Raw genomic sequence first — 26,317 nt, 5'->3', positions numbered from 1 at the left:
GACCATCTCCAATGAGAGAGAATCTAACCATCTCCCCATGACATTCAATGGCTTTACAATCGCTGAATCCCCCACTATCAACAACCTGGGGATTACCATTGACCAGAAACTGAACTTGACTAATCATATAAATACTGTGCCTATAAGAGCAGGTCAGAGGCTAGGAATTCTGTGATGAGTAACTCACTTCCTGACTCCCCAAAGCCTATCCACCATTTACAAAGCACAAGTCAGAAGTGTAATGGAATATTCTCCACTTGCCTGGGTGAGTGCAGCTCCAACACACTAAAGAACCTCAACACCATCTGAGCTCCTCAGTCACACTGGCAATGTTTAACAGCATTGACCACCAAGGTGCAAATTATTATCTCATGAGATGGAAGGCTGATAAAGATAGCACACTGACAATCGTTGGCCTTTAATGTACAAATAAAATGCACCTTAGTGGCACAAGACAGTGCCTAATCTTGGTCAGAAAATGCAGGCCCATTATGAGCTGGAGGTGCACCACAGTCATATGTTGATCAGTGGTGTGAGAAATTGTACATGCACTGAACATAGTGCAAGCTGAGTGTGCATGTGCAACTGGTCCTGATGCCTAGCCAGTCACCATCAGCAGTTATAGTGAAAGTAAATGCATTCATTGGTGTCAGTCACTCACTTATCCAGTCTAGTTGCATGCTTTTCCTGTTGCAACTGCATGTTGTAGTTTGTCCAGGGCCTGAATAAAGGTATGTTAATGTCGTCATAATACAGTGTTTGGCGTTCATGCCATTCCCAGATATTGTTGTGAGCTAATGTACAAAAGCCTTTAAGAAGGCATATTTTAAACTGTTGTCCATCATTATTCATCACAAGACAGGATGTGATGTGTAATTCCATGACTCTAGACAGAATACAGCAACAGCCCTACAGGTCAGATGTGTCTACATGGCCTCATAGTTGACACTGTATCTATATATTCTTATCTTCAAATAAAGAACCCACATCATTGTTTTACCAATCCTTGTCATATGTTTGGTATGTTTACGTTAAACAGAAGAACCACAGATATCTAGCAAGACAGGAGTATGTCAGTACAGACAAAACACTTAGGAAGATAATATAAATCTTATTTTGTTTCATGGTGAAAACTATATCAAAGTTGATGCCATAAAGGAAAGGTTTAAAGACTTCGGTGGTCCATTATCTTGATGAAGTATAGCTACAAGTCCCACAATTCATGAGGAATTCTACATATCCTCACTCCAGTCATATGAACTGAAAGCATAGCTATAGCAATGCTCTGACCATGATCCTAAAAATCAGTGTTGTATAGTTTACAACTAGCATGTTTTCCAGACATTTTCCAATTAATCACATTAATTGATCACATTAATTATCAGAAAAACATGACCAAAAACTGTGGATGTTGTAATGTTTTATACAGTCTAAGAGCTAAATTTTATTAGAATCATGCACTGAATGACCTACCCAGCAGCATTACTTTGTTCAACTGACATGTTTTGAACTGGTTTGTCAATTGCATAGATTTATCATTCAAAACCATAAAATTTGCATCTCCAGTTAGTGTATCGATGATTCAATTATTTTATTAATAACAATGAAGTATTGCATGTATAAGGTAGGCAGGAAATTAGTAACCATACAAAAATAATTACATGCAGATAACAAATTATAGTTTTCACCAATTGTTTTGTAAAGCTGAATATTTACTTGATTAATAAACAGGTAAGACTTCTTATTCAAGACTATGTTGAGGTGGCTCAGTAATCTAACCTTAATGGTAACCAAGATACTTTCCTCGGGTTCATCTTCCCAGGGGATCAGGTCAGAGACTTATGGTATGAGAGAGTCATCAAAAATAAATTCAGCTTCACTTTAAGTACAATCATTTTCATGTGTATATCTATATGTTCTCAGATTGGCAGTGGGTTTTAAAATACTGTTAAATACTTTTGTGTGAATATTTAGTCGGTTAAAAATAATGTATAACTTTTTAATATTTTTATTTTTTCTAAAGAATCAAAAAGTACTTCATAAAATCTGCATTATTTGCCAATGCATAATTGACTCAATACATATAGGTTAATATATAATTAAAACTAATAAAATTGGATGTGTTTCTTAAATAGTAAGAATTTTGTTATAGGTTAGCTCAAAGTGCTACACATGTTTGTAGCTTTCCATGGGTCCAATGTTTCATCCATGAATTGGATTTTTTCCATTATGAACATCAGTACAGTGTACAGGATTCAAAAACAATATGTTAAAACAGGAGAACTGGTGTTCCAATTCATTTCAAGTCAAATATTTATAGTTACAGTGTTATCTCATGTTCAAATAATCTATACTATTTCCAGCCAAGATTAAACAAAAGCAAAAATCTTTAGAACTGGCTTTTCAGTTATGGTTCCCAACGAGAGTCTGCACTTGAACATTTAATTCATGGTGTTTAGTATGATGGTTAGACTTGAGATATTATATAAGGAATAGAGTTGTATAAGTAAACAAAGGAGTTTTTTTTCAAATTTTAATGAGTATTGTCTCAAATTAGAACTTATTTATTTGTAGTTATCTAAGGACAGTTTAGATGATCACAACATCCACTCCAACTGCAGGGAAATAGCATTGAACTACATTAAATATTTATTGTTCTGAATACAATTTCAAATATAATTTTTTTTTACTAGTTTTTTGTCAACTGAGAGCTTCCCTGATGACTTGTATTAGGACACTGTTTAAATAGACCAATTTACTTAAAGCAGGTTAAGCTAGATATAGAATTTATTTCTATGTGGGAGAGGGACAAATTTTTTCAGGGCATTGATCTATGTTAATTTTCAGTGTATGCAGAACCTCTGTGATTTTAAGTTACATTATTAATATAAATTGCTAACAAAAATATTATACACTATGTAGTAGTACTTGTACATTCGTTCAGAAGTGTTTCACTTGAGGGTGGCTGTGAAATACAGAAAATAAACCCCATGGTAACCCAAAATGCACAGTGGGTTATGGTGTGATCAATTAATTATGGATTATTTTCCATCTTCTACAATCTCCCACCATAGAACTTACTTAATTCGCAAAACCGTAGCAATTTTACTCACTCCATTTCTTTTACAAAAACATAACATTTGTTTTTTTTTTTACAAGCACCATGGTAGCTCCAACTACTTTATTCAGCAAATATTATTTAGTAATTTATAGGAGCCACTTCCAAATTGCTTACATATCATACTTAATATTTTCTACATCTATTTTTAAAACCATAATGATATTAGGTGGAAAACAAAGCCCCTCTCCATCCCTCTACCCTACACTGGCTGCATTAGCTTTTTGGAGAAATATATAAATTCTATTACTCTCATAAGTTTGTGAACGGCGGCCCGCACAATACCATGATGTTTGTAAGAAACCATGAGGGGAGATTTTCTCCATGCTGTGTATCTCAGGATTATAAGTAATATGCTTGATCTTGTGGTTTTGGTATTGTTGCATATGGTACACAAAGGAAATAATCTCTGCTTGTCTGACTTATTGCAAGTAGAAAAGACTAAGGTGGCTGCTTATGCCCTCTGACACTATTTAAAATGTTAAATGCAAACTCATGAAACTGGCAAGAGAAGGGAAGGAAGTACTGAAGGTCTTAATTTATCACTTTCAATTCTTTCCCCTACCTCTAGAATTATGATGCCATTTTTTATATATATATATATGTCTTTCTGATCTACCTTGTGCCAAGAAAGCTGCCACTTATAAAATCCTCAATGGTGGATCAGTAGTATGGTAGAACAAACAGCACAACAAACATACAATTTAGATTACAATTCAAGGGCAGGCATTTCTAAAATATAAGCTGCGATATAGTTAATATTTAAATAATTATACATTTCTCACTGGTGATTTAAATAACCACTCATTTTGAATATTATATACAGTGACAAATGTGAAAATAAATCCTATCTGCTAAATTAAGACCAGACATTCACCTATCGTATGACTGAAAATACTAAAAGAACCACCCAGATTAATAAAAGAAATCAAATAATCAAACTCTGCCACTTCTGTTTATCATCATGCATGTAGATTGCCTTAACTTTATTAAGATTATGGGTATTACATATTAATCTTTCTTTAGACTTCTATTGGAATTAATTGTATAACACTGAATATCCTGTATTATACTGACAATTTATTGGTAAAAGTTGCCAACAAAATAAGTGATAAGTAAGCAATATTTAAACAGTAAAAGTAAGCCTTTCTTTTTGGTTAGTTATAGATCCTGTGATAGGAATTAATAAAACTTTGTGGCCACCGCACACTAAAGAGATTAACTCAATTTCTCGGAAATATATATTTTTAAAAGAACAATATATTTAGACCCAAACCAGTGACATCATAAGTCACATCGAGGCTTATCCATAATTCTAGCTTGGTGGAGTTTATGCTTAACAAAGTTGAATTGGTACTTTATAAAAGATAAGTATTTTCTTTGACAACGAATGCCAGAAATTCAGGAAAATCTACATCCTCTTCACATCTCACCTCCCTCAAGATCAGTGTTTTTTAATCTCCTGATTGCCCAACTTTATTCTAATTGGCTAGCTCTGAGGGGATGTTTCATACAGAAGAGTCCCACTGAAAGTTGAGTACATCTCAACTGTGTCGACCAGTTTACCATCGATCACGATGACACTCACTTCATCTTCAGCTTTCAGATTCAGGATCAGATTGAAGATTCCAACACCTCCACAAGTCTGCCTTCCCAAAATGGGTCTTTGAGATTCCAGCAGTTCTATTCGAAAGCCAGAAGTGTCCATCTGCATGACACTTTGATTAGAGACTGAAAGGATAGCTTCAATATGCTCATTCCTCTGAGGAGCAAGGACTGCAGTGATGAGATACTGTCCCTCAAAAGGAGCTGTAAAGATACCTGAAATAAAGCCAACCAAGAAAGGTAATTAAAGAAGACAATCCATGATCAGAAAGTGGTTCATATTTCTATGAATTTATGACCTTTTAAAATTCACATCAAAATACTGCATCACTGTGAAAACTGCAATGATTGTTTACCCCTACCAAGGCAGTGCATCTTGACTTTATGGCCTGAATCTTCGGCTCAGTGAGCGGAGCCCGCTCACCAAGGCGTAAAAAGCTGAGGGGTGACGTCAAGCGTGCATCCCAACATCACCACACGTCATTTAGACTTTCAGTTCAGCAGGTGCAGAGCCGAGTCAGCTGGCAAAGGCCTATTAAGGACATTTAAAAAGGCAACTAAGCAATTACCTGAGCTTGCCGTTCAACCTTAAGGTTGGCGGGCAGGTGAAGAACCCAGGCGACCGTCGCATTGTCCATGGGGTAGAATTCTCTCCACCGTCGGGGGGATTGTTTGAGGGCGGGGGCAGACCAATCGGCGCCCCAATCGGTTCCGTGTGGCCATTTTATGTGAGCAGGCCAATTAAGACCCATCCAGCGTGACGTGCACCCGGAAGCTCTGTGCGCTCCGTGTGTGGGTGGCGGGGGGTTCCCTGAGCTAGGGCCTGCGCTCTTTGGCCCAACGTTCCATGAAAATTGCGGAGGCCGCCTGGGCTCTTCACCTGCCCGCCAATCTTAAGGTTGGACAGGCAGCTCAGGTAATTGCTTAATTGCTTTTTTTAAATGGCCTTAATAGGACTTTGACAGTTCAGCTGGTGCACAGCTAACTCGGCTGCACGCCTGCCGAACTGAAAGTCTAAATGACATGCAGTGACATCGGGATGCATGCCCAATGTCTCCCCACGTCATTTTATGCCTCGGCGAGCGGGTCCCGCCCCCTCGCCATGCCGAAGATTCAGACCATGGAGCCTCATCCACAGGCGGGATGAGGTTTCATGAATGATTTTAAATTTTCACACAAGTTTTTATTAAAATTAATGCACATGTCCCAGCTCATGTGGCAGTTTCACATGTCATAAAAATTACTTCTCCACTTTATTAACCTTTTAAAACTTAAAACTTATCTCCCTGAGGCACCTCGCACAGCACTTCCGGGTGCAAGTCACACTGGGTGGGCCTTAATTGGCCCGCCACATAAAATAGTGGCATGGACCTGATCGCGGGCGTCGATCAGGTCTGCGTTCGCCTCCGCATAACCCCCACCCGTCCAACAGGGGGAATATTCTACCCTATGTAATAGCGTAAAATGGGTGATGGTGAGTTGGTAGTTTTACATTTCTCCCGGATCTTTCATTGACTTCAAGAAGATAAGAATTAGGAGACATTAAAACAGGCTGCCAACTCACAATCACCTGTTTTGCAGTAAAACAAAAGCAATGTACTGCGGCTGCTAGATATCCAAAATAAAACCATAAAATGCCAGAAACACCAACCTTCCCTTTTGTCCTCTTCTCCAAGTTCCCTCTTTTCCCTCCCTCACTGCTCTCTTAAAAACTATTATATCTCTAACTTGTAGTGTGATGAAAGGTCCCAGAGCTGAAACTTTAACTCTTCTTCTCTCTCCATGGAATCTGCCTGATTTGCTGAGTCATTCCAGCATTTCCTGCTTTTAGATCTGTTTTACACTATCTCACAAAGTCAAGGTCTATCCCAATGTAGCCTCCATCTGCAGCCTGAAATTATATATTGTGCTTTTGTACTGATTTTGTACTTTTTCAATGCATTTATTTGTGCACTATAACATTCATTACTTGCTCCCCACTCCTAAGCAGTTTTCTTCTAGTTCCATGGGTGCTGTCATTCTTCATGTGTGACCCTACAACAGACACGAGAAGGCCCAATTTCTACCTCTAAGTCTTGTCACTAGGGATTATGATTTGATGTGGTGTCACAGCAAATGATAAACATGGTGAATTTCTACATTTACCATATGAAGTAAAATGCACTGCCCAAGTGCTATAATTTTTTATTTAAAAAAAGATACAGGGAGTGAAAATGCTGACTTCTGAGTGTATCTGGGAAATAACATCACTTGCTATACTTAGGGCACTTGAAGTAAGTAAGCCATTGCTTAAAATCCATGTGGTTCAAAGATTATTTTCAAGATTCTAGTATGTTGCTAGTTCCTATATGAAATCTCTCTAAGAGTTTTGCCTCCATTGTATTAATTTTTTAGAGCTGTTGAAATAGTGGATTATCAGCATCAGATATGAAGCAAAGCAAACTTCAAAAAGTATCAGAAAAGTCTTCAAACCCTTGAGATGAACAAGAGAAATGAATTCTAGCAAAATTTGTCTCGTTCCTCGTTAGCGAAGTTCAGAAATATGTGGAGAACAAAAATAAGGCACTTTGCTGAGGTTGTAGCTTTAGAACAACGTAAGAGTGTCATGCAAAACATCTGACCCATGCTAGCCCTTTAAAAATAATTGCTATCTAGTGTGCAAAGCATGAAATTGCCAGTCTCAGCTCTTAATATGAGGACACAGAAAAAATCTCTGAAAGACCTGTTACCTGTATTTGTATTGTAATGGTGTCCATCATTAACTAAAACTTTGTTGAATCGGATTATCCCTGCATTGCCAATGAAAGGTTTTTTGGTGAGGCCCACAGAAAAAGAAACATGCTTTCGAGCAGCTTTGTTTTCTGAAAAAGAACAGAGAAATGATTTTGTCAGGCAGCATCACATGTGAACTGAAGAATAATACAGGGAATATAAGCTATAACAAATATTGCACAATTTAAATAACAGAATTTCAGCATACACAGCAACATTCCAGTCACTAAAAATTGCACCATAAAATCTAGAAAAATGCTGTATCAAATCATTGCAGTTAATGTTTGGCCTAATGTACTTTATCATCTTTGTATTTTGAATATCTCATTTTATGTAAAAGCAATTAGACCATGAAAGTGACTGCAGAACATGGTTATTAATGCCTAGCGAACAAAATGGGACTATCCAGGGGTTTGTGAATGCAACTCTATAACCATGCACAGCTTCAAGCATAGAGCTGTGTCCACTAAGGCATGTAACAATGACTTTGAATGAACTGGAAAGAGAGTTGACAAGGCACCAGGACCGGATGAGATGCACCCAAGGATATTGAAGGAAGTAACCGTGGAAATTGCAGGGGCATTGGCCACAATCTTTGAGTCTAGACTGAGGGGAGGTGCCAGACGACTGGAGAATTGCAAACATTACGCCCTTGTTCAAAAAAGGTTGTAAAGATAAGCCCAGCAATTACAGACCAGTCAGTTTAACTTCACTGGTGGGGAAGCTTCTAGAAATAATTATTCCGAATAGAATTAGTAGTCATGTGGAAAAATATGGGTTGATTAGCAAAAGCCAGCATGGATTTCTAAAGGGGAAATCGTTAGCTAACTTGCTGGAGTTTCTTGAATAGGTAACAGGGAAGATTGATGCGGGTAATGCTGTTGATGTGGTGTACATGGACTTTCAAAAGGCATTCGAGGCAGTGACACACAACAGACTTGTGAGAAAAGTTATAGCTCATGGAATAAAAGGGACAGTAACAATGTGGATACAAAATTGGCTGACTAATAGGAAACAGAGGGTAATGGTCAATGGATATTTTTCAGGCTGGAGGCAGGTTTGTAGTGGAGTTCCCCAGGGGTCGGTATTGGGACCCTTGCTTTTCCTGATATATATTAATGATCCAGATCTCGGTGTGCAGCGGATAGTTTCAAGGTTTGCGGATGGCAGGAAACTTGGAAGCATTATAAACAGTGAGGAGGACAGTATAAAACTCCAAAAGGACATAGAGAAGTTGGTGGAGTGAGCAGATAGGTGACAGATGAAGTTCAATGTGGAGAAGTGTGAGGTGATTCATTTTAGTAGGAAGAACATGGAGAGGCAGCATAAAATAAGGGGTATAATTCTTAAGGGTGTGCAGGAGCAGAGGGACCTGGGTGTATTTGTGCATAGATCATTGAAGCTGCCAGGACAGGTGGAGAGAGCAGTTAATAAGGCATACAGTATTCTAGGCTTTATTTATAGGGGCATAGAGTACAAGAGCAGGGAGGTTATGCTGAGTTTATATAAGACACTAATTAGACCTCAGTTGGAGTTTTGTGTAAAGTTCTGGGTGCCACACTATAGGAAGGATGTGAACACATTGGACAGAGTGCAGAAGAGGTTTACAAGAAGGGTCCAGGGATGAGAAACTTGAGTTATAATGATAGATTGGAGAAGTTGGGACTGATCTCCTTGGAAAAGAGATGGCTAAGAGGAGATTTGATAGAGGTGTTCAAAATCATGAGGGGACTGGATAGAGCAGATAGGGAGAAAGTTTTCCCGCTTGTGAAAGGATCGAGAACGAGAGGACACAGAAATTTGGATATTGCTTTTACATTCTAGGTTGGTTTAGAGCTAATGAGGTATATGCATCACTGCCAGAATAAATATCTAGGGAATATGATGCAGTGAATAAGGTTCCAGAGGCATACAGACAGAAATTTTGAAATGTGAGAAAGCAGCACAGACAGACTTATATTGAGTTTGAAAGAGTCAAACAAAATAATTTTGACATGTGGATCAGGGCATTAAAAATAGAAAGAACCTATGAAGCCCTTAGAGAAGTAATTCTTTTGGAAGAATTTAAAGATTCACTTCCTTCAGTAGTAAGGGCCCATGTGAAGGAACAAAGAGTTAAACTGCTAGGCAGGCAGCAGAGAGAGCAGATGATTATGAGCTTGTCCATAAATGAAAACCTTTTTTCCAATGCCCTTTTAAATCTGAGAAAGATAGAAAATGGGAAGGCGAGAGGAAGGTAGGCAGTCAAGGAAGAGAAGGAACAGCTGGAGATTCTAAGGAGATTTTACCTCAGACCAGGAAGGAAGGTGCTGAGAGTGGAAGAGATGTAAGAAAGCTTAAATGTTTTCATTGTAATAATATTGGCCATACAAAGTCAATGTGCTGGGGGTTATATGGGAAACCTTTCGGATTAGTAGGGACTACAAATGGTACTGTAAAGTCAAAGGCTTTAGAACAAGACAAGCTGGTAGGATTTGTTCAAGTAGAAAAGCAAGCACAAGTATTAGCCGACGGTGTGAAAATGGATTCACAGCCCATTCATAGGAATATTGAAAGGCAGGTTGCAGACATCTTTAAAGATTTCATCTGTGAAGGAAAAGTCTTTTCATGTGTACAAGGTGGAGCTGGCAAAGATATACAAATTTTATGGGACAAAGAGTCAATCCTTAATGTTATGGGATAGTGATATTTGGTGTTCAGAGGGAATATTGCTAGAAGACAAAGTTCAAAAGCAGCAGAGATGCTACATTCAAAAATTATGAAAGTTAAATGAGCCAGGTGCTACTGACTTCAGAAGGGGAAACCGCCTGTAAAAGAGAAAAGCCTCCAGCCATGCCTGGGACCCGTCAAGAAAACAAGAAAGCATAATATTTTTCTTCTGGTAATAATCCTGGCATATTTTCTGAAGTACTGGAAGTCAGGCTGTAATTGAAGTGACGGCAAGGGTCTAAAGTCAACAATAATAAGCTGTTTTGATATATTAATGAGCCAAAAGGAACTTCAATCAGAGTTTTACATAAAGCAATAACAGGAATAGTTTGAATTGAGTTGCTTTAGTTCAAAGGGGGATGCATGCAAGTTATAAAAAGATGTAAGGAAGTGAGGTAAAGATAGGATAACTTTGTTTTTACAAGTCTAAAAGCTGAAGTAAAGAACGATTTAATCAATTCTGGGAAGAAAGCATTTCTGAAGAGACTGGTTGAAACAATAGAGAGATCAAAGGGAAGGAACACATTTAAGGAAAGATTAAAGCCTATGTGAGAGGGTAGCTGCTTAGATCTCCAAGAAGATAGCAGGGTAGCTGGTCAGAACTCCAAGAAAACAATGTAAAGACCCAGTTGCTGTCAGCCTCAGAGTACACCCCAAGGAAAAAAACACTGTGTGGTAAAATTATTGGAATTCTATAGATTTTAAAATTCATAAGGATAATTGCTGAACAGAAAAGGGGAAGGTTAGCTCTGAATGTAGTTAAGATTTGTGGAAGTATTTTAAAGTACTGTTTAATGTGTGAAGCTATTCAGGTGTTTATTGTGTTCTAGTTGCTTTTTCTTTATTCTTTTAATAAATGTTTACTTCACTATAAAATCATCACAAGTAGTCGGGAACATCATTTCCTGATTTCAAAACCGCTCCTCATACTATACAAATTGCAAAAATCATTTTGGCAGCTGTTTCAAGTTTCCCTCTGGGGTTTGAGCAGCTTGGCATTTACCATCCACTGTGCCATACTGCTATGACATTGTAGATGGCCAACAGTACTGCTTTCCTGATCACTGATAGAGCGTGGATAGTATTTTACCCATCACTGGTCTGTATAGGCTTTCTACCACCATTGAAGAACTTCCAGTGACCAGAGACATTATGATTTATAGCTGTCAGACAACAATGAACAAGTGGCTAAAACAAAAGTGAAATACTGCAGGTGCTGAAAATCTGAGATGAAAACAGGAAATCTCGGAACAAACACTTAGCAGTTTGGGCAGCATTTCTGGAGAGAGATACAGAGTTAATGACTTGAAGTGTTGATTTCCTTTCTCCCTCCATAGATGCTGCCTGATCTGCCAACTATTATTCAAAATTTTCTGTTTCCATTTTATGAACAAATGGCATTTGTAACTGTACTTACCACTTAGTCATGTAAATATCCTAAAGCCCACAACACAAGCAACTGAATTATTACAGAAGCAGTAAGTGCATATGGTCCTATAACCTTTTATACCATAACTTCGCTGCAAAGTGATTTCTGTGCTACCATGATACATTACCCGAGTTGAGGTATGACTTGACTCCAGATCAGAGTGGAGCTGGTGTGTCTTCCGAATGCGGTGCAGTTTCAGCTTTATAAAGCCAGTGGACATTTTAAAAATTTCAGTGGAGTTTATTTGCAGGTATTAAGAATGTGGGCACTACCACAAGCATCCTCAGTACAGTTAGACACTTTATGTGGGCACTTGTGTAGGTTATATTGTGGGCCACCAGCCTCCATCAGCTGGATCCCTCCATTGGCATTGATAAAACTGCCAACCTTACTGCCGTGGAGAATCACAGGGCTATGAAAATTGGGTCTATGACTCTGCTGCAGGAAGAAAATTTCAGCAGTATTAATACAGAGAGCCAGTGCAGACTCATTCCTCTTTCATGATCCAAACAAAGGATACACCAATGTAGAAGCACCTTAACTGCAACCCTACCATGACATTAAAGTCAAATGCATTTAAGAGTCACAGTAAAGTCACAGAGACAGTTGTGGAGAAATAAACCATCACCATTGAGTTTCTCAGTGAACACCTAATATAAAATAGAAGGTGAATATATTTTTAGGTGAGTCTCTAACTTTGAGGATCACAAGTTGTATAATTAATTATCTATGACCTAGGCATACCTGAAGTTCCTGGAGCTCCAAACGTCAAGAAATGCCCTGGGGGAGAAAAGAATTATTTAAATATTTGTGTTTACATAGTTGTTCTTCTTATTAAATAGCCAGTGACATACTGAAGTGAAAGTGAAACTGGTGTATTTTTTTTTTTACAAGGACCCAGATAATGCATTGGCCTGCAACCCCTGAAAATTTGGCCCACCAGGAGTCTTTGGCATTGACGCCAACAGACTTTGCCAGGTCAGTAGGTGGGCTTCTTTCTCTGCTGTCTGAAATCAGGGGCCTGTATTTCTATGGAAGCCGACTGTGGGATGGAGATGATGTCATACTGCCACCCCCCAAGAAAGAGGCTTAAAGTACCTCCAGCCACCCAAATGTCCATTCTTTTAATAGGCAAAAAAATGATGAAGTATGCACACACAATTTCTCAGTATATTCTGGTTGTGGGCACTCAGTTTGGAAATGTAGAAGTGGCCTTATGAAAGCAACATTGGTGTGAACCTTTGCACTAATATTTTTTAAATATAAATACGCCATTGGTATTTGTTCAAAACATTCTGGTGACTTGTAAACCAGCTGGTAAATATCAAAGCCTGAGTCAGCAAAAATCACAAAATGTGCTGGCTACTGAAGGAGTCAAAGAATGTCCACATTTTTAAAAAATGTCATTTATAATGGCTTCAAGTGCAGCAAAGCTTAGTTTTCTTCAAATAATTGTAAACTGTCTCTTTTAAATTGAATCTTGCCACTTCCTCCTTATCAGAGTGTTTCCATTCTAAAACTATTACTTAGTTATTTGCATCCCTTATTTATTGTAACTCAGTTACTTTTAGCCCTGCTTTACAAATTCTAAATCTGAATTATAATAGAATCAACTTTCATTTTTAACACATACCAGACCAGGATTTTTTATGGGCAGGCAAATGTAGAGTTGCACATCCAAATTCTCAATTTGCATTCCTGCCACGTGAAGCTCTGGCTGGGAAAGCAGAGGCAAGTATTTACCATCCTACCCACTCCCCATGCCCTGTCCCCAATACATTTGTTCAGCAAGACAAAGAGCTTGAGAATTATGGAAAGCAAATCTGCATACTTTAAAAAAGTTGATTAGTGCAGTGATTCTTCAATTTTCCTGCTGCCCTGCCTAAGTGGTCCAGGAACCAGTTAGGCAGGGCAAAAAACCCTGCCAACCACCTTCCAATCCCACCCCACCCACTTTGGCTTGCCAACACGAAACTCATCAGGATTAACAGGAACTTATGGAAACTGTAAACATTTTCCTGCTTTTTAGCTGCAAAATGTTATGAATTTATATTTTAATTACATATTATAAGTAAATTATTAATTCATGCCAGAAACAAAAGTATAGACATTTTCATATTGTAAACATTAATACTACAAGAGAACATATTTATTTGAAACATTCTAATGTGTTATAAAAACATCGCCATAGTCTTCTTCTCAGAAACTAATCTTACATCTAGATTAATCAAATCAAATCAGCAATAAGATAAATCTTGCTAATAAAATTACATTGTTATTATAAAAGCAAAATACTGAAGATGCTGGAAATCTGAAATAAGAACAGGAAATGCTGAAAAACACAGCAGGTCTGGCAGCATCTGTGGACAGAGAACAGAGTTAATGTTCTGAGTCTGAATGGCTCTTCTTCAGAACTGACATTGTTATTGCTCATCCTTATGATGACTAGTGTTGCACACACAAGAGCTAGTCCAGTTGTGAAACCTCACATGAGTGATGTGGGGTGAGAGTTTAGGCTAGTTTTCTTACATGGCCTCACCCATGGCGTTGTGTGTCAGTGACCTGCACTTTGGGCCCAAGGACCACCTGGAGGACCCTCACAGACCTCCATTGGTCCCTGGAACAGAGTAAGAGAACCACTGGATTAGAAGACTCCAGTGCTAGTTCTCGAGCCAGACAACAAATAGCAACCTCACCATTTACTCAGACTCACTAACCACACATGGGGCCAAAGCTTCCTCAGAGTGGCAATCAGTGTCAGATTGCCACTCCATGCCCAATTGTTTACGGGAAATTTCTTCTGTGCCTGTCTCACCCAACCTTCTGACTCAGGCCAGGCGAGATCCAGGCAGCGCAGCTGTCTCCGAAGCCCAGTGTCGCAGTCCAGCTGAGTCGGATTGAAGGAGGATACGCCCCCTTTTTTACAGCACTAGCTGCCATAAACCAGGTGAGTTTTAAGATCCCAGGCCAGGAAGAAGGTAAGTGTCCAAGGTAAGTGAATAGGATTTCAGGGATGTGTGGGGGATCAGAGGTCGGCTGGGGGTTGGGGAGTGGTAGGGGATTGGAAATTTGGTGGGGGGTGGTAGTTGGGGGGGGGGTTGCCAGACATTGGGGAATGTGGGCGTGGGGGGTCAGACATTGGGGGGTTTGGGGGAGGAGTTGGGTGTTTGGTCGGGTTGGGTGATGGGGGGCCCATATGGGGGGTCGGGCCTGTAGGGGTGAGGGGGGTGAGGGTCAGGCCAGGGGGGTAAACCCATGAGGAGTCGGGGAATACCGTGTGGGAGGGGGAGGGATAGTCAGAGGGTAGAGGGAGAACCCTGGGGTTGGGGGGGGGGGCGGTGTCAGTGGTGTGAGGGGAGTCCCCTGGGGAGTTGGGGGTGTCAGGGAGTATAGTCCTGTTGGGATGTACTGGTGGGGGCCTTTACAATAGTTACCAAGAAGTTAGAAGAGGGTTTAATTCTTCTAATTTTTTCTGAGTAACTATTTGTGTAACACAGCCGGAACCATCCGAAGTTTGCAATTTGAATTGCATTTTCAGATGGTTCCCAGGTCAGGCCAGTTGCCCAGAGGAAGTGTGCACTTCTGGGAAATTGCTATGCAAACCCTTACCTTTGAAGTTGCGAGAGGGATTCCCCAGCGAATCTTTGGGGTACGCTCCCAAATCCAATGCTGGACAATAGGAAGTGACAGCCCATGACTTCCCAAACCACATTAAGCAAATTTCAGTAATTCTTGGCCAGACCACGAGGGGGAACACTTTAGCACAAAGAAGCAATTTACCTCAGGGACGAGATGTGCAATGCCAATCCTGTCCAGTAAAACTGACATCCTGTCCAAAAGCAACAGAAGCATTGAACCCGGCTGTGAAGTCTACGACTCAGGCCATCATGCCATCAAAACCATGGGAATGAATATGAGCAGGTCCATTGGGTTGAGAAGAGAAAGGCCATTACTACCATTTGTCCGTGTTTTAACTTACCCTTTCTGAAAAGGGTTGAATTACAACATTGTGCCCATCCAAACATCAAGAAAATTTTATGTTAAACTGAAGGAGGGATCATACAAAGTTGGATTCAAAGGAAAAATATATTTTTAATCAGAAAACATCATAATAATAAGAGTGCATCTAAATTCATAAAGCATTCAACAAAAGACCATTCAGCCTTCAAGGATGCACTTCCGAGGGCCCTATCACAAATTCTATTCTATCTCACCCAATTCATCTCCTAGCAATGCTCCTTCCAACTCAAAGATAAAGAAACAAATTTTCAAAATAGAGGAGTAATTCAACCAATTCCTGTTCCAGGCGTAGATCCTACCCCATCAAATGAACTCTGTGCCGTTTACTTTATAATGTTGCAAGGAACATGCACCTAAATACCTGATGTGCACTTCCACGCATGGTGCTCCCAACTGGGAACAGAATTTGGTAAAATACCCTATATTTATCTGTCCCAATGTTTTCCCAGCCTACAACATTACACCATCTTCACTGCCCCTACCTCCTCCTCCTCCACCAACTCCTCATACAGAGATAGTGCTGTGCACAAAATACATTCCACAGGGGATATTTGAACGTCTTGTGAACTGATCCCATATTTATTGTTTTTGTAAGTATTTGTACCATTAGTAATTTGTCATGTCTCACTGTTTCTGTGTACTATTTTACTTATAAATTAAGGAGACTATTAGTTTAATCCTGAATGTAAAGGTCTGATTGTGTAATATTTACCACCTTTTTGGAATAGACTGAAGAACTTTTGCATATGTCATGTTGTTTCTGATACAATATGCTAAACTTAAGGAACTATTACTAGTCCCATGGTCTGCTAAAGCAATCATGACATACAAAATAGGTGCAGAGTTTGGTTCCCAGAATCAGTCTACTTATGCAAGCTACCCTTTTAGCCTTGAATATAACTTAAATCCCCAAACATTCCCCATCAGCCCTTTCTCTATTAAAAGCTACTTCAGGTCCATTAGTCTAACTTCATAGCATTTAAATCATAACGTTCTCTGCTGCATAAATGTTCTTTTGAAGGAAAGGTGCCTAAAACTGTAAATAATATTCCACAAATAATCTGATTATAATTCTATACAAATTCAAATAATTTATTTTAACTTAAATTGCCCAGGGATGCACCTGAGTATTTCAGTCAAACTGTCACTAAAACGGCCTTTGTTACCTCCTGACTCAATTATTCAAATGATCTCCCGGCCAGCTTCCTATTTTCCAGACACATCAGTTCATTCAAACCTCTACTCCCCGTATTCTACTGCATATCAAGATCCCTTTTCTATCAAGCTTGTACTCACTGACCAGTATTGGCTCCTGGGTCCCCCAGTACCTCAAATTTAAAATTCTCATCCTCATGTTTAAGTCCTGTCATGTCCTTGTTCTTCCTTACCATTACATGGCCGGAACATATTACGTTCATCAGGCAGACGCGTGCCCAACCCAAACGAGTGTAAAATGATGCGCGATAATATTGGGTGAGCGTCCCAATGTCATCGCACACTCGCACAATATTTCGGTCAGCGGACACGTGCGGAGGACAATTAGCAGGCCTATTAAGGCCTTTCAGGTACCAATTAAATGAAATTTTTCACCGCCAGTCGAACGTTACAGTTGGCAGGCAGGCAAAAAGACCAACCGGCTTTTGCATTTTTTTAGGAAACCTCATCCACGGGCGGGATGAGGTGTCTAACAGCAATTAAAAATAAAATTAAAAAATTAACATTTCATTAATAACATGTCCCTGCTCATATGACAGAATCACATGAGGGGACATGCTTTTTAACATTTTACAATTCTTTATTTTTAATTCTTAAATCTCTTCATCCCCCTGAGGCAGCTCTATGCCTCAGGGAGCTTTTCCTGTGTGCACTCGCGAACTTGCACGCTCACTCTGCCCCCACTACCACCTCCCCCCCACCCCCAACAGCACAGGCAGCACTGAGCGCTGCAGCACGCGTTTCTCGCTGAGTGAGCCTTAATTGGCCCATCAGCGTGAAATCGCACTCCAATTGCTGGCGGAGGTTGGCTTCCCAATTGCTCCTGCTCACCCCTGCCGAGCCCGCACGATGAGGGCAAAATCCTGGCACATATTTCTCCATATATCCTTTCTCCAGTCTCGGTTTCTGGCTGTGAAATTTCCATTTTATAATTTCCTACATCCTATCATAAAATTGGACTGTGTGCTTGTATGCCTTGGCCAGACTGATTTGCATGTACTCCATATTTTCTGTTCTTAGAAGTGAACCAGAATTGGGTCATGTGTAGAAGATACTACATAAATGTTGTTCTACATAAATGTAATTCTTCTTATTCATCCATTTAGTTTTTAAATACTGCGGCATCAGCTGTGGGTCAGTGGGTAGCAATCTTTCTTCTGAGTTCGAAGGTTGTGGGTTCAAGTTCTGCTCAGAGACTTGAATGTAAAAATCCGTTAAGTTACCACTCCAGTGCAGTACTGAGGGAATATGCTCCTGCCTGGGGTGCCATCTTTCAGATCAGATGTTAAACCAAGCCCCCCACACCCACCAACAACCTGTGCTCTCAGATGGATAGAAAAGCTCCCATGGCACAATTTTGAAGAAGAGCAGGGGGGTTATGTCTGGGTGTCCTGAACAATATTTATCCCTCAATCAGCATCCACAAAAAACCCAGATTATTTAGTCATTATGTTGCTGTTTGTGGGACCTTGCTGTATGCCGTGTGTCCTCTAATACAACAGTGACTACACTTCAAATATACTTAATTGGCTGGAAAATGTTTTAGGTCATTCCAAGGTCATGTAAAGGGCTATACAAATATTAGTCTTTACTTTTGCCAATAAAACATCAGTCTTTTGTGTTTATAGGGAAACAAATGCTGAACTTTAGAAGAAATTATTGGAAAAATAAACTTCCTTCACAGTTATTGGCAATGATTAATAATTAGATCTTGAGCAGATGTAAGACAAAGACAGTAAATACAGCATTCACTCTGTTGGTAGCAATAACTTTTTACCACCTCAACCTACATTTGCAGAATTGTTTGAGTTTATCCTGGATCCAGAAGCCGGGCTGCCAGGAGCACAAGTGGAACTAAGTTCTAATGAAGAGTCATACGGACTCGAAATGATAACTCTGTCTTCCTCTCCACAGATGCTGTCAGACCTGCTGAGTTTTTCCAGCAATTTTTGTTGTCGTTGTTTGTGTTGGAACTAAGTGGTGCTTGTTTCTCCTGAATACAATGGTGTTTTTATATTACATACTTGTTGCCTGAGTCAGTCAGACATACAGCTCATAATTGAATAATTTTGTTTGCAAGAGTGCGGGTAAGTTTGTGTACAAGTGTAAACCTGCGTATGAGCGAGAATAATTATCTGTCTATATGTTTATGTGAACAAATGTAATGTTATATTGTTATATAATTGGAAAAGAGTTAGGAACTACATTGTTATATGCATTTATACATAAGTTATCCAGAAGGCCACAACAGTCACTATTACACTACAGTCACTACTACATTACAGTCTGTGTACCAAACTAACAATATATCATTCTGCAGCACATGATGAGATCTGAGAAATACATTCGATGCCAGCCGCAGCATCTGTGTCTATTTGTGTCTCATGATTATTTCAATCTGCTGGAACCACAAAACATAGCACAGGATTTAATTCCAGAACAGTTTTCATTGGGCAGCTGGAAACACACACTCTGCTCCAGAAACGAGGCCTGGTGTATTTTAACTCCCAGGCCTTACTGAAATCCTTCCTAACTTTTCTGGACATGAAGTCGGTGGCAGACAGTGAAAAATTGCATGGCCTAGACAGTGGGATCGGCTCCCGGGGCAATGCCAGGAGGGTCTGATGATCAGAGGGTAGGGGCCGAGTCTATCTCAAAGGATGCCTCAGCTTTCACTGTGGGGTCAAGTGGAGCAATCTTCTCCTCCTGGCCTTACAAGAAAAGTGAATTTTTTTGTGTCTTTTCTAGTCCCAATTTGTTAGTCTCTGGGGTAGCCTAGCAGGCCTCAATGCCATTTTCCATTTAGGCTAATATGTTAAGACTGCATTTGTACCCCAATTACTACTCTAGATCGGTGTCTTTGCTGCCTGCTCAAGAAAACTGGTGAAAATTACAACTGCCATTCAACTCCCAGCGACTCATACATGGGCAAGTTGTCTGGACAATTTTCACTCCCCATCTGCCCAGTTTCCAACTAAACTTGTTCCCATATTATAATTGGGTATAGACAGATACAAAGGCAGATCTAAGGTAGCCTAATCAGATCACGGTGTTTTGGTGTATTTGCAGATAGAAATAATTATTAGACATAAATTGGGCTATGTTGTTTAAAACATCAGTCAAAAGATTAGTGAGAATTAGAGAAGTGAAGCTTTCATATACAGTGATTCACCTTCTTTCCAGCTATCAAGTACATGTTGTTTTAATTGTACTTCATATTCCACATTGGCAAATATTTCCACTGAGTCACAGTTCAAATTTAGATGACAAGGTTATGACAAATCAGGTACGATGCCAAAAATTCTGGCATGTCTGTTGCAGCAAGCCAAGTTCCACGTGAAGCTTCTTTTGATGTGTTAGTAGATGAATTGTAATGTCAAAGATGTCGCTGTATAGTAAATAGTTTATGGTTTCAATTATATTTGACAAAATTATATTTTACATTATGTTCTTATTACATCTGAAGAAAGGAACAGGAAGAGGACATTCAGCCCCTTAACCCTGTTCCATCATTCAGTTAGATCACAGCAGACTTCTCTCTTAACTCCATCTACCCGGTTTAATTCCGTAACCCTTGATACCCTGACAAAAATCTACCAATCTCAGTTTTGAAATTTTCATTTGGTCTAGCTTCAACAGCTTTTTGGGAGTTCTAATTTTAAAGTTATGTCCTCTTAGATCTGGACTCTCCCACCAAAGGGAATAGTTTCTTTCTATCTAGCCTATAAAACCCTTTAATCATCTTAAACATCTCAGCCAGATCATCTCCAAACCCTTATACTCAAGAGAATAGAAGCCCAATCTACGCAACTTGCCCTGATCATTTTACCCTTCAGCTCCAGGATCAATCTGGTGAATCTGCATTCCATCCCCTCCATGGCCAATCTATCCTCCCTGAGGTGAGGTGCAGTGCCCAGAATGGAATGTCATAGAGCTTTTTTTAATTCATTGGATGTGGGCATCACTACCTAGGCCAGCATTGATTGCCCATCCCTAAGTGCCCCTGTTCAAGGGGCATTGCTCTGGGTCTGGAGTCACATATAGCCCAGACCCAGTAAGGACATTAGTGAACCAGATGGGTTTTTATAACCATTGACAATGGTTTCATGGTCATCATTAGACTTTTAATTCCAGATTTTTATTGAATTCAAATTCCACCACCTGCCATGGTGGGATTTGAACCCGGGTCCCCAAAGCATTACCCTAGGTCTCTGGATTACTAGTCCAGTGACAATACCACTACACCATCACCTCCCACAAATTCTGTGCAGCTGTAACATAACTTCCACACTTTACATTCCATACTTCTTGAGATGAAGGCAACATGCCATTACACTTTTTAATGTTATTAAATAATGCTCCTGTGAAGCACTATTTGGTGTATTTTACTATGATAAAGATGTTGTATAAACTTGCTGTTGATTATTTTTGCATCTGTCCACTAACACTTAGTGATTTCTGAATTTAGACCCTAAGTTTCTCTGCTCCTCCAGTTCCTAGCTTATCTTTCTGTCTATCTATCTTTCTTATGTTCAAAGTGGATGATCTCACACTTTGCCACATAGAACTCCATCTGCCACATTTTTGTTCACACATTTAGTCCCTTTGCAACTTTCTGCTTCCATTCAGGCTATTTACTGTGCCACCTAACTTAGTGTTAGTGGCAAACTTAGATATCCTGCTCTGAAGTCTTTCATGCAAGTGAAAATATATAAAATATAAAATTAAATATAAACATAGTGAAAAGTCTCAGTACAGCTCCTTGGGGAATAACATGAATAATATATCCCTACTCTCTGTCTCCCAACGCCTAACTATTGCCTTGTCTAAATCAATAGGTTGTTTCCAATTCCATCTGCTCTCATTTTCATTAGCCCTTTAATATGTGGAATCTTGCTGAATGCTTTTTGGAGTCCATATAAATCACATCGACTAACACTCCTTTATCTTCCACATTAGTTACCTCCTCAAAAAATTCAACTAGGGTTAGACATAACTTACCCTTTACAAAGCAATGCTGATGCTGGCTTTCTCTGATCAACTCATGTTTGTCCAAATGCTCAGCCATTCTGTCCCTATTAACAGATTCTAAAATTTTCTCCACAATTGATGTCAGACTAATAGGTCTATAATTTCCAAGTTTACTTCTCCTGCCCTTTTTAAATAGTGAAGAGACACTGGCAGTTTTCCAACCCAAGGGAACAATTCTTAACTAGGGAGAGAGTTTTGGAAGATCATGGCTAATGCATCAGAAATTTCCTCACCTACTTCTTTTAATAGCCTGCAGCAGAAATCATCGGGTCCTGGGGATTTGTCAATCTTGAATAATATTAGGTTCTCCATCACCATTTAAAAAAAATTGAACCCAGTTAGTCCCCCCACCTTGATTTATTTTTAGTTTTCCTTGTACCTCTGCTATTTTATCCTGAACCTCAATTGTAAAGACCAATACCAAGTAATTATTTAGTAGGTCTGTCATATCCTGATTTCCAGTTACAACATCACATCAATGTCTGTCATTGAGGGGCTCACGTTTCTCTTCGCCATCCTCTTTCTTTGAATGTAGTTGTAAAATCCTTTAGTTTTATCCTCGCTATCCCTCACAATTTTTTCTTATATTCCCTTTTTCCAGCTCTTACCACTTTCTTTGTATCCCTTTGCTGTTCTTTTTATGTTTCCCATTCCATGGGATCCCTACTGTTCTATGCCTTTGTACGAGCACTTTTTTTCATTTTATACTATCTCTCACTTCCAAAGTTGACCAGAGTTGTTTAATTATATAAGTAGTGCCCTTGCTTTTTAAGGGTATGTCTGATTTTGCACTCTACCAAATACTTATATAATTGAAACCAACTTATTGTGGTCAAATTTTGCCTCATTCCTCCAAAGTCAAACTTACCTAACTTTAAAACCTTGGTTTGTGATTCCATTTTGTCACTTTGAAATCTAAGGTTGAATTCTATCATATTGCAATTACTGTTAGCTAGGTGTTCCCTTTAGCATTAGACTGTCAACTTGTCTAGGCTCATTACCAATATCAGCAAATTGCTCACAACTAGTGGTCTATAACACAGGTTTTAATGAATTTTATTTCAGTTAGATATTTATTTCTTGGTTGCATAAACATGAGACATGACAGGGGCAGCAGTTTCCTCACAGGCTGTATGCTTCCTGATATATTCCAGAAAACTTCAGGTGTTGGTTTTTATATCATTGATCAAACTATTAACATTCAGCACAGAACCCCAGCAGATGGAGCTCTTGCAGTGTGTGAACAAGCAGTTTAGAATAGGAAAGCCACGGGATTAGAAAGGAAGAACAAACTTGCATTTATACTCCGCCGACGCTGCCAGACCTGCTGAGTTTTTCCAGGTAATTCTGTTTTTGTTTTGCATTTATACAGCACCTTTCATGTCCTCACCTGCCATGAAGTGCTTCACAGCCAATCAAGTCCTTTCAAAATGTAATCACTGTTGAGGGAACTACGCCAATCAATTTGGGCTCAGCAAAGTACCACAAACAACAATTAAGTAAACGACCAAATGATGTTGTTAGCAGTGTTGGTTAAGAGAGGAATATTGGCCAAGATAGCCGGTGACCTCTGCTTTTCTTCAAACAGTTTCTGGAAGCTTTTACATCCACCTGGGATGGCAAATCGAGTATCAGCTTAACTTCTCATCTAAAAACCTCCAACACTCCCTCACTGCTAGATTGAACAGTCTAGATTTTGTGCTTAAGTCACTTGAACAGCTTGAACCCAGAACTTCTTAACTCTGAGGTGAGTGCATCTACTGAGGTATGGTTGACATCATTACAACATAGGTGTAGGTAAGAAAGGCCAATCGGTTTAATGAGCCAGAAAACTATGTAATCTCCTATCACTTGTTTGGTTTTCTTACAATGTCATCATGGGACAGTTTTGTGTTCTGTATGCTACTAATGTTACCAATGTGTTAAATTTAGATCTCAATGAGTTAAATTCACAAGACAACAAAGCTAGCACAATTAAACTGGATTTCAGAGGGCCATCTGAGCCAGCAGGCAAGATACAATGAGAGATAGTTTGACATTCCATTGATCATTCACACTAAATGCTGCTGCATCAACTCTCTTTAGTTGAACTCAGCAGAGGTCAAGTGTTAAGTCAGGCTGGTGGATTCTGCTTGGGGGAATAGACTCTGTTTGACTGAACGTTGACACTGGAATCAGGTTTTAAAAAGAAACAGAGAGAACTGTGAAGCTAGCGGTACACTGTCAGAATGGAATGCAAGAAAGAGGAATTAGAAAATTAGCTTTAGGTCAAGCGGCAACCCACTGCAGTGGGGTTACAAAGAGTGTTCATTATTTTTACATTATTATGACAGAGTCTGAAATCACAAAATGTGACAACCCCATCAAACCATTTAACAGCTCATCAAACAATTCCAGAAATGTTACCTTCACCATCCGGAAAATCCATTCCTTATGTTCAGTTAGGAATAGTTTATGTTGTATAGAACCACTTCAGATAGTGCATATTTGACAGCTCTCAGTACTAGTAGAATTAATTCATTTATATTGTGCAATGAGTTTCAGAGCATCAGCAGCACCACAAAAACAGCTCTTACTTAAAAGTGGAGATCACTACTTTAAAATTTCTGGTTACAATCATTTCCAGATGTTGTGGGAAGGTCAGCAGCTAGTACAGTATCTTCGATTGAACCCTTTCCTGAAGTGATACTCTGTAGTGTTGTCCAATTTCTGTATGACACTGAAGTCAGACTTGCTCCAAGTGACAGTTCTATACAATAAAGGCACCATTAAGATGCAAAAAATTTAGAGCTTAACTTCTCAACAGTTTTTTGGGTTCAAAACTTTAAGAATAGCAGTATATCTTACAGTGAACTAGTAAAGCAATGCAAAAAGATCACCCTCTATAATTACAACAATGTTAATGTACTGACAGCATATTACAGTATATTATAATAACTGTACTCACCGGGTACTTCAGTACCTCCATTCGGAGGTGGTGTAATTTGTTGTTCCTTTGTTTCATGAGAACTATTAACATCTGATGTATCCATTGTTCCTGGTGGGCCTGCATAACCTACTTCCCTAATGACACCATAGCTTGTTCCTGTGATAGGTGGAAATCTTGGTAGCTTGGGTGGGCCTGGAGGTCCCGCTTCGCCTTTTTCCACTAATTAAAAGAAACAGAATCTCGAGTTATTTCAGATGTCTCACTTTGGTAAAATTATGGCTCTCGTTGCTTGCATTAGAAATGTTTACTTCCCCATTGGGAAAATTCATTACACAATGTGAAAATGAGCCATACAGACCAGGAAGGTTCAAAGTTTACTTCCTGGTCGGTTCTGAGATAACCAGTCTAATCTGGTGATGACAACAGGATTGGCTATGATGAGCTTCACAGTCAAATAGCCTGATGACAAATCCGAAAAGTGCTTAGCAATGAGGTCTTCCATAGTCCAACAGCCTATACTCAGAATTTCTGAGTTTCATAAGTGAAGAATTTTTCCTTGTGTGGTACCAGAGGGCAGCCAGCACAAATGGACTATACTTGAATCTGTACCATCAGAAAGAGACAATCGGAATTAAAATAACATTAAAAATTGGTTTTGATTTCAGTAGGAGAAATTTTGTCTGAAACTGTAACATTCACACATCTAGAATAGGATGCTTTAAATCAATCAGTGCAGCTTAGTTCATTAAGAATTATACTATTAAGCTTAATTGTCTAGAACAGTTCAATACTTAATAAGTGTGAGTATAATTATGAGAATGGTAATCCCACCAGAAGAAATTTAATGGTGGGAATCCCATTTGGTTGGCTAATTCCCAACAAAATCTCATATTTCATACAAATTCAGGGTGTCTCATTACGCCAAGAAGTGAAAGAAACAAGCAATACTTACAACTATGTGATACAACTATAATGGCTAAAACGATCCCAAGTACTTGATTTAACATTTGTTCCATAATTTTATCTAAGGCAGTGAGTGAATTTTGGATGAAATGTTGATGCAGCTTGTCTCCCAGGAGAAATAAATGGCAGCATAGGGCTCACCATTATATACAAATTCCATTTGTTGCTGTCCTGCTGCCTCCAAAGGAGCAGCTAAACATTATACAGCGAGATGTTAATTGTGCCCCAGCCTTATTTACTTTATAACACTCATTTAAGTTGTAGCTACTGTAGATGCCACAACTCCAGCCCTGTTTTACAGAATAGTGTATATTTTGTCATGGGATGTGAGTATTGTTGACAAGGCCAGCATTTGTTGCCCATCTCTAGTTGCCCTTGAGAAGGTGACCACCTTCTTGAACCGCTGTAGTCCATGTGGTGTAGGTACACCCACAGTGCTGTTAGGAAGGGAGCTCCAGGATTTTGATCCAGTGACAGTGAAGGGACGGTGATATATTTCCAAGTCAGGATGGTGAGTGACTTGGAG

General features: G+C 39.3%; 1 protein-coding gene across 1 annotated transcript in view; it reads right to left on the bottom strand.

The window, feature by feature from the left end:
* Positions 1 to 1,576: 1,576 nt before the first annotated feature.
* The window catches only part of LOC121279018 (EMILIN-2-like), a 70,887-nt gene continuing 46,146 nt past the window's right edge, over positions 1,577 to 26,317 (bottom strand). The window contains exons 5-8 of the mRNA XM_041189768.1: positions 24,847 to 25,047; positions 12,378 to 12,413; positions 7,453 to 7,584; positions 1,577 to 4,939 (exon numbers count right to left, since the gene is read on the bottom strand). Coding sequence (XP_041045702.1) covers positions 4,608 to 4,939; positions 7,453 to 7,584; positions 12,378 to 12,413; positions 24,847 to 25,047 — 701 coding nt within the window. The 3' untranslated portion in view covers positions 1,577 to 4,607. The remainder of the gene's footprint in view (positions 4,940 to 7,452; positions 7,585 to 12,377; positions 12,414 to 24,846; positions 25,048 to 26,317) is intronic.

This window comes from Carcharodon carcharias, chromosome 6 (genome assembly GCF_017639515.1).
Source record: "Carcharodon carcharias isolate sCarCar2 chromosome 6, sCarCar2.pri, whole genome shotgun sequence".
NCBI lineage: Eukaryota > Metazoa > Chordata > Chondrichthyes > Lamniformes > Lamnidae > Carcharodon > Carcharodon carcharias.
Note: the sequence above shows the minus strand (reverse complement) of the source record. Positions and strands in the feature narration are given on the sequence as shown.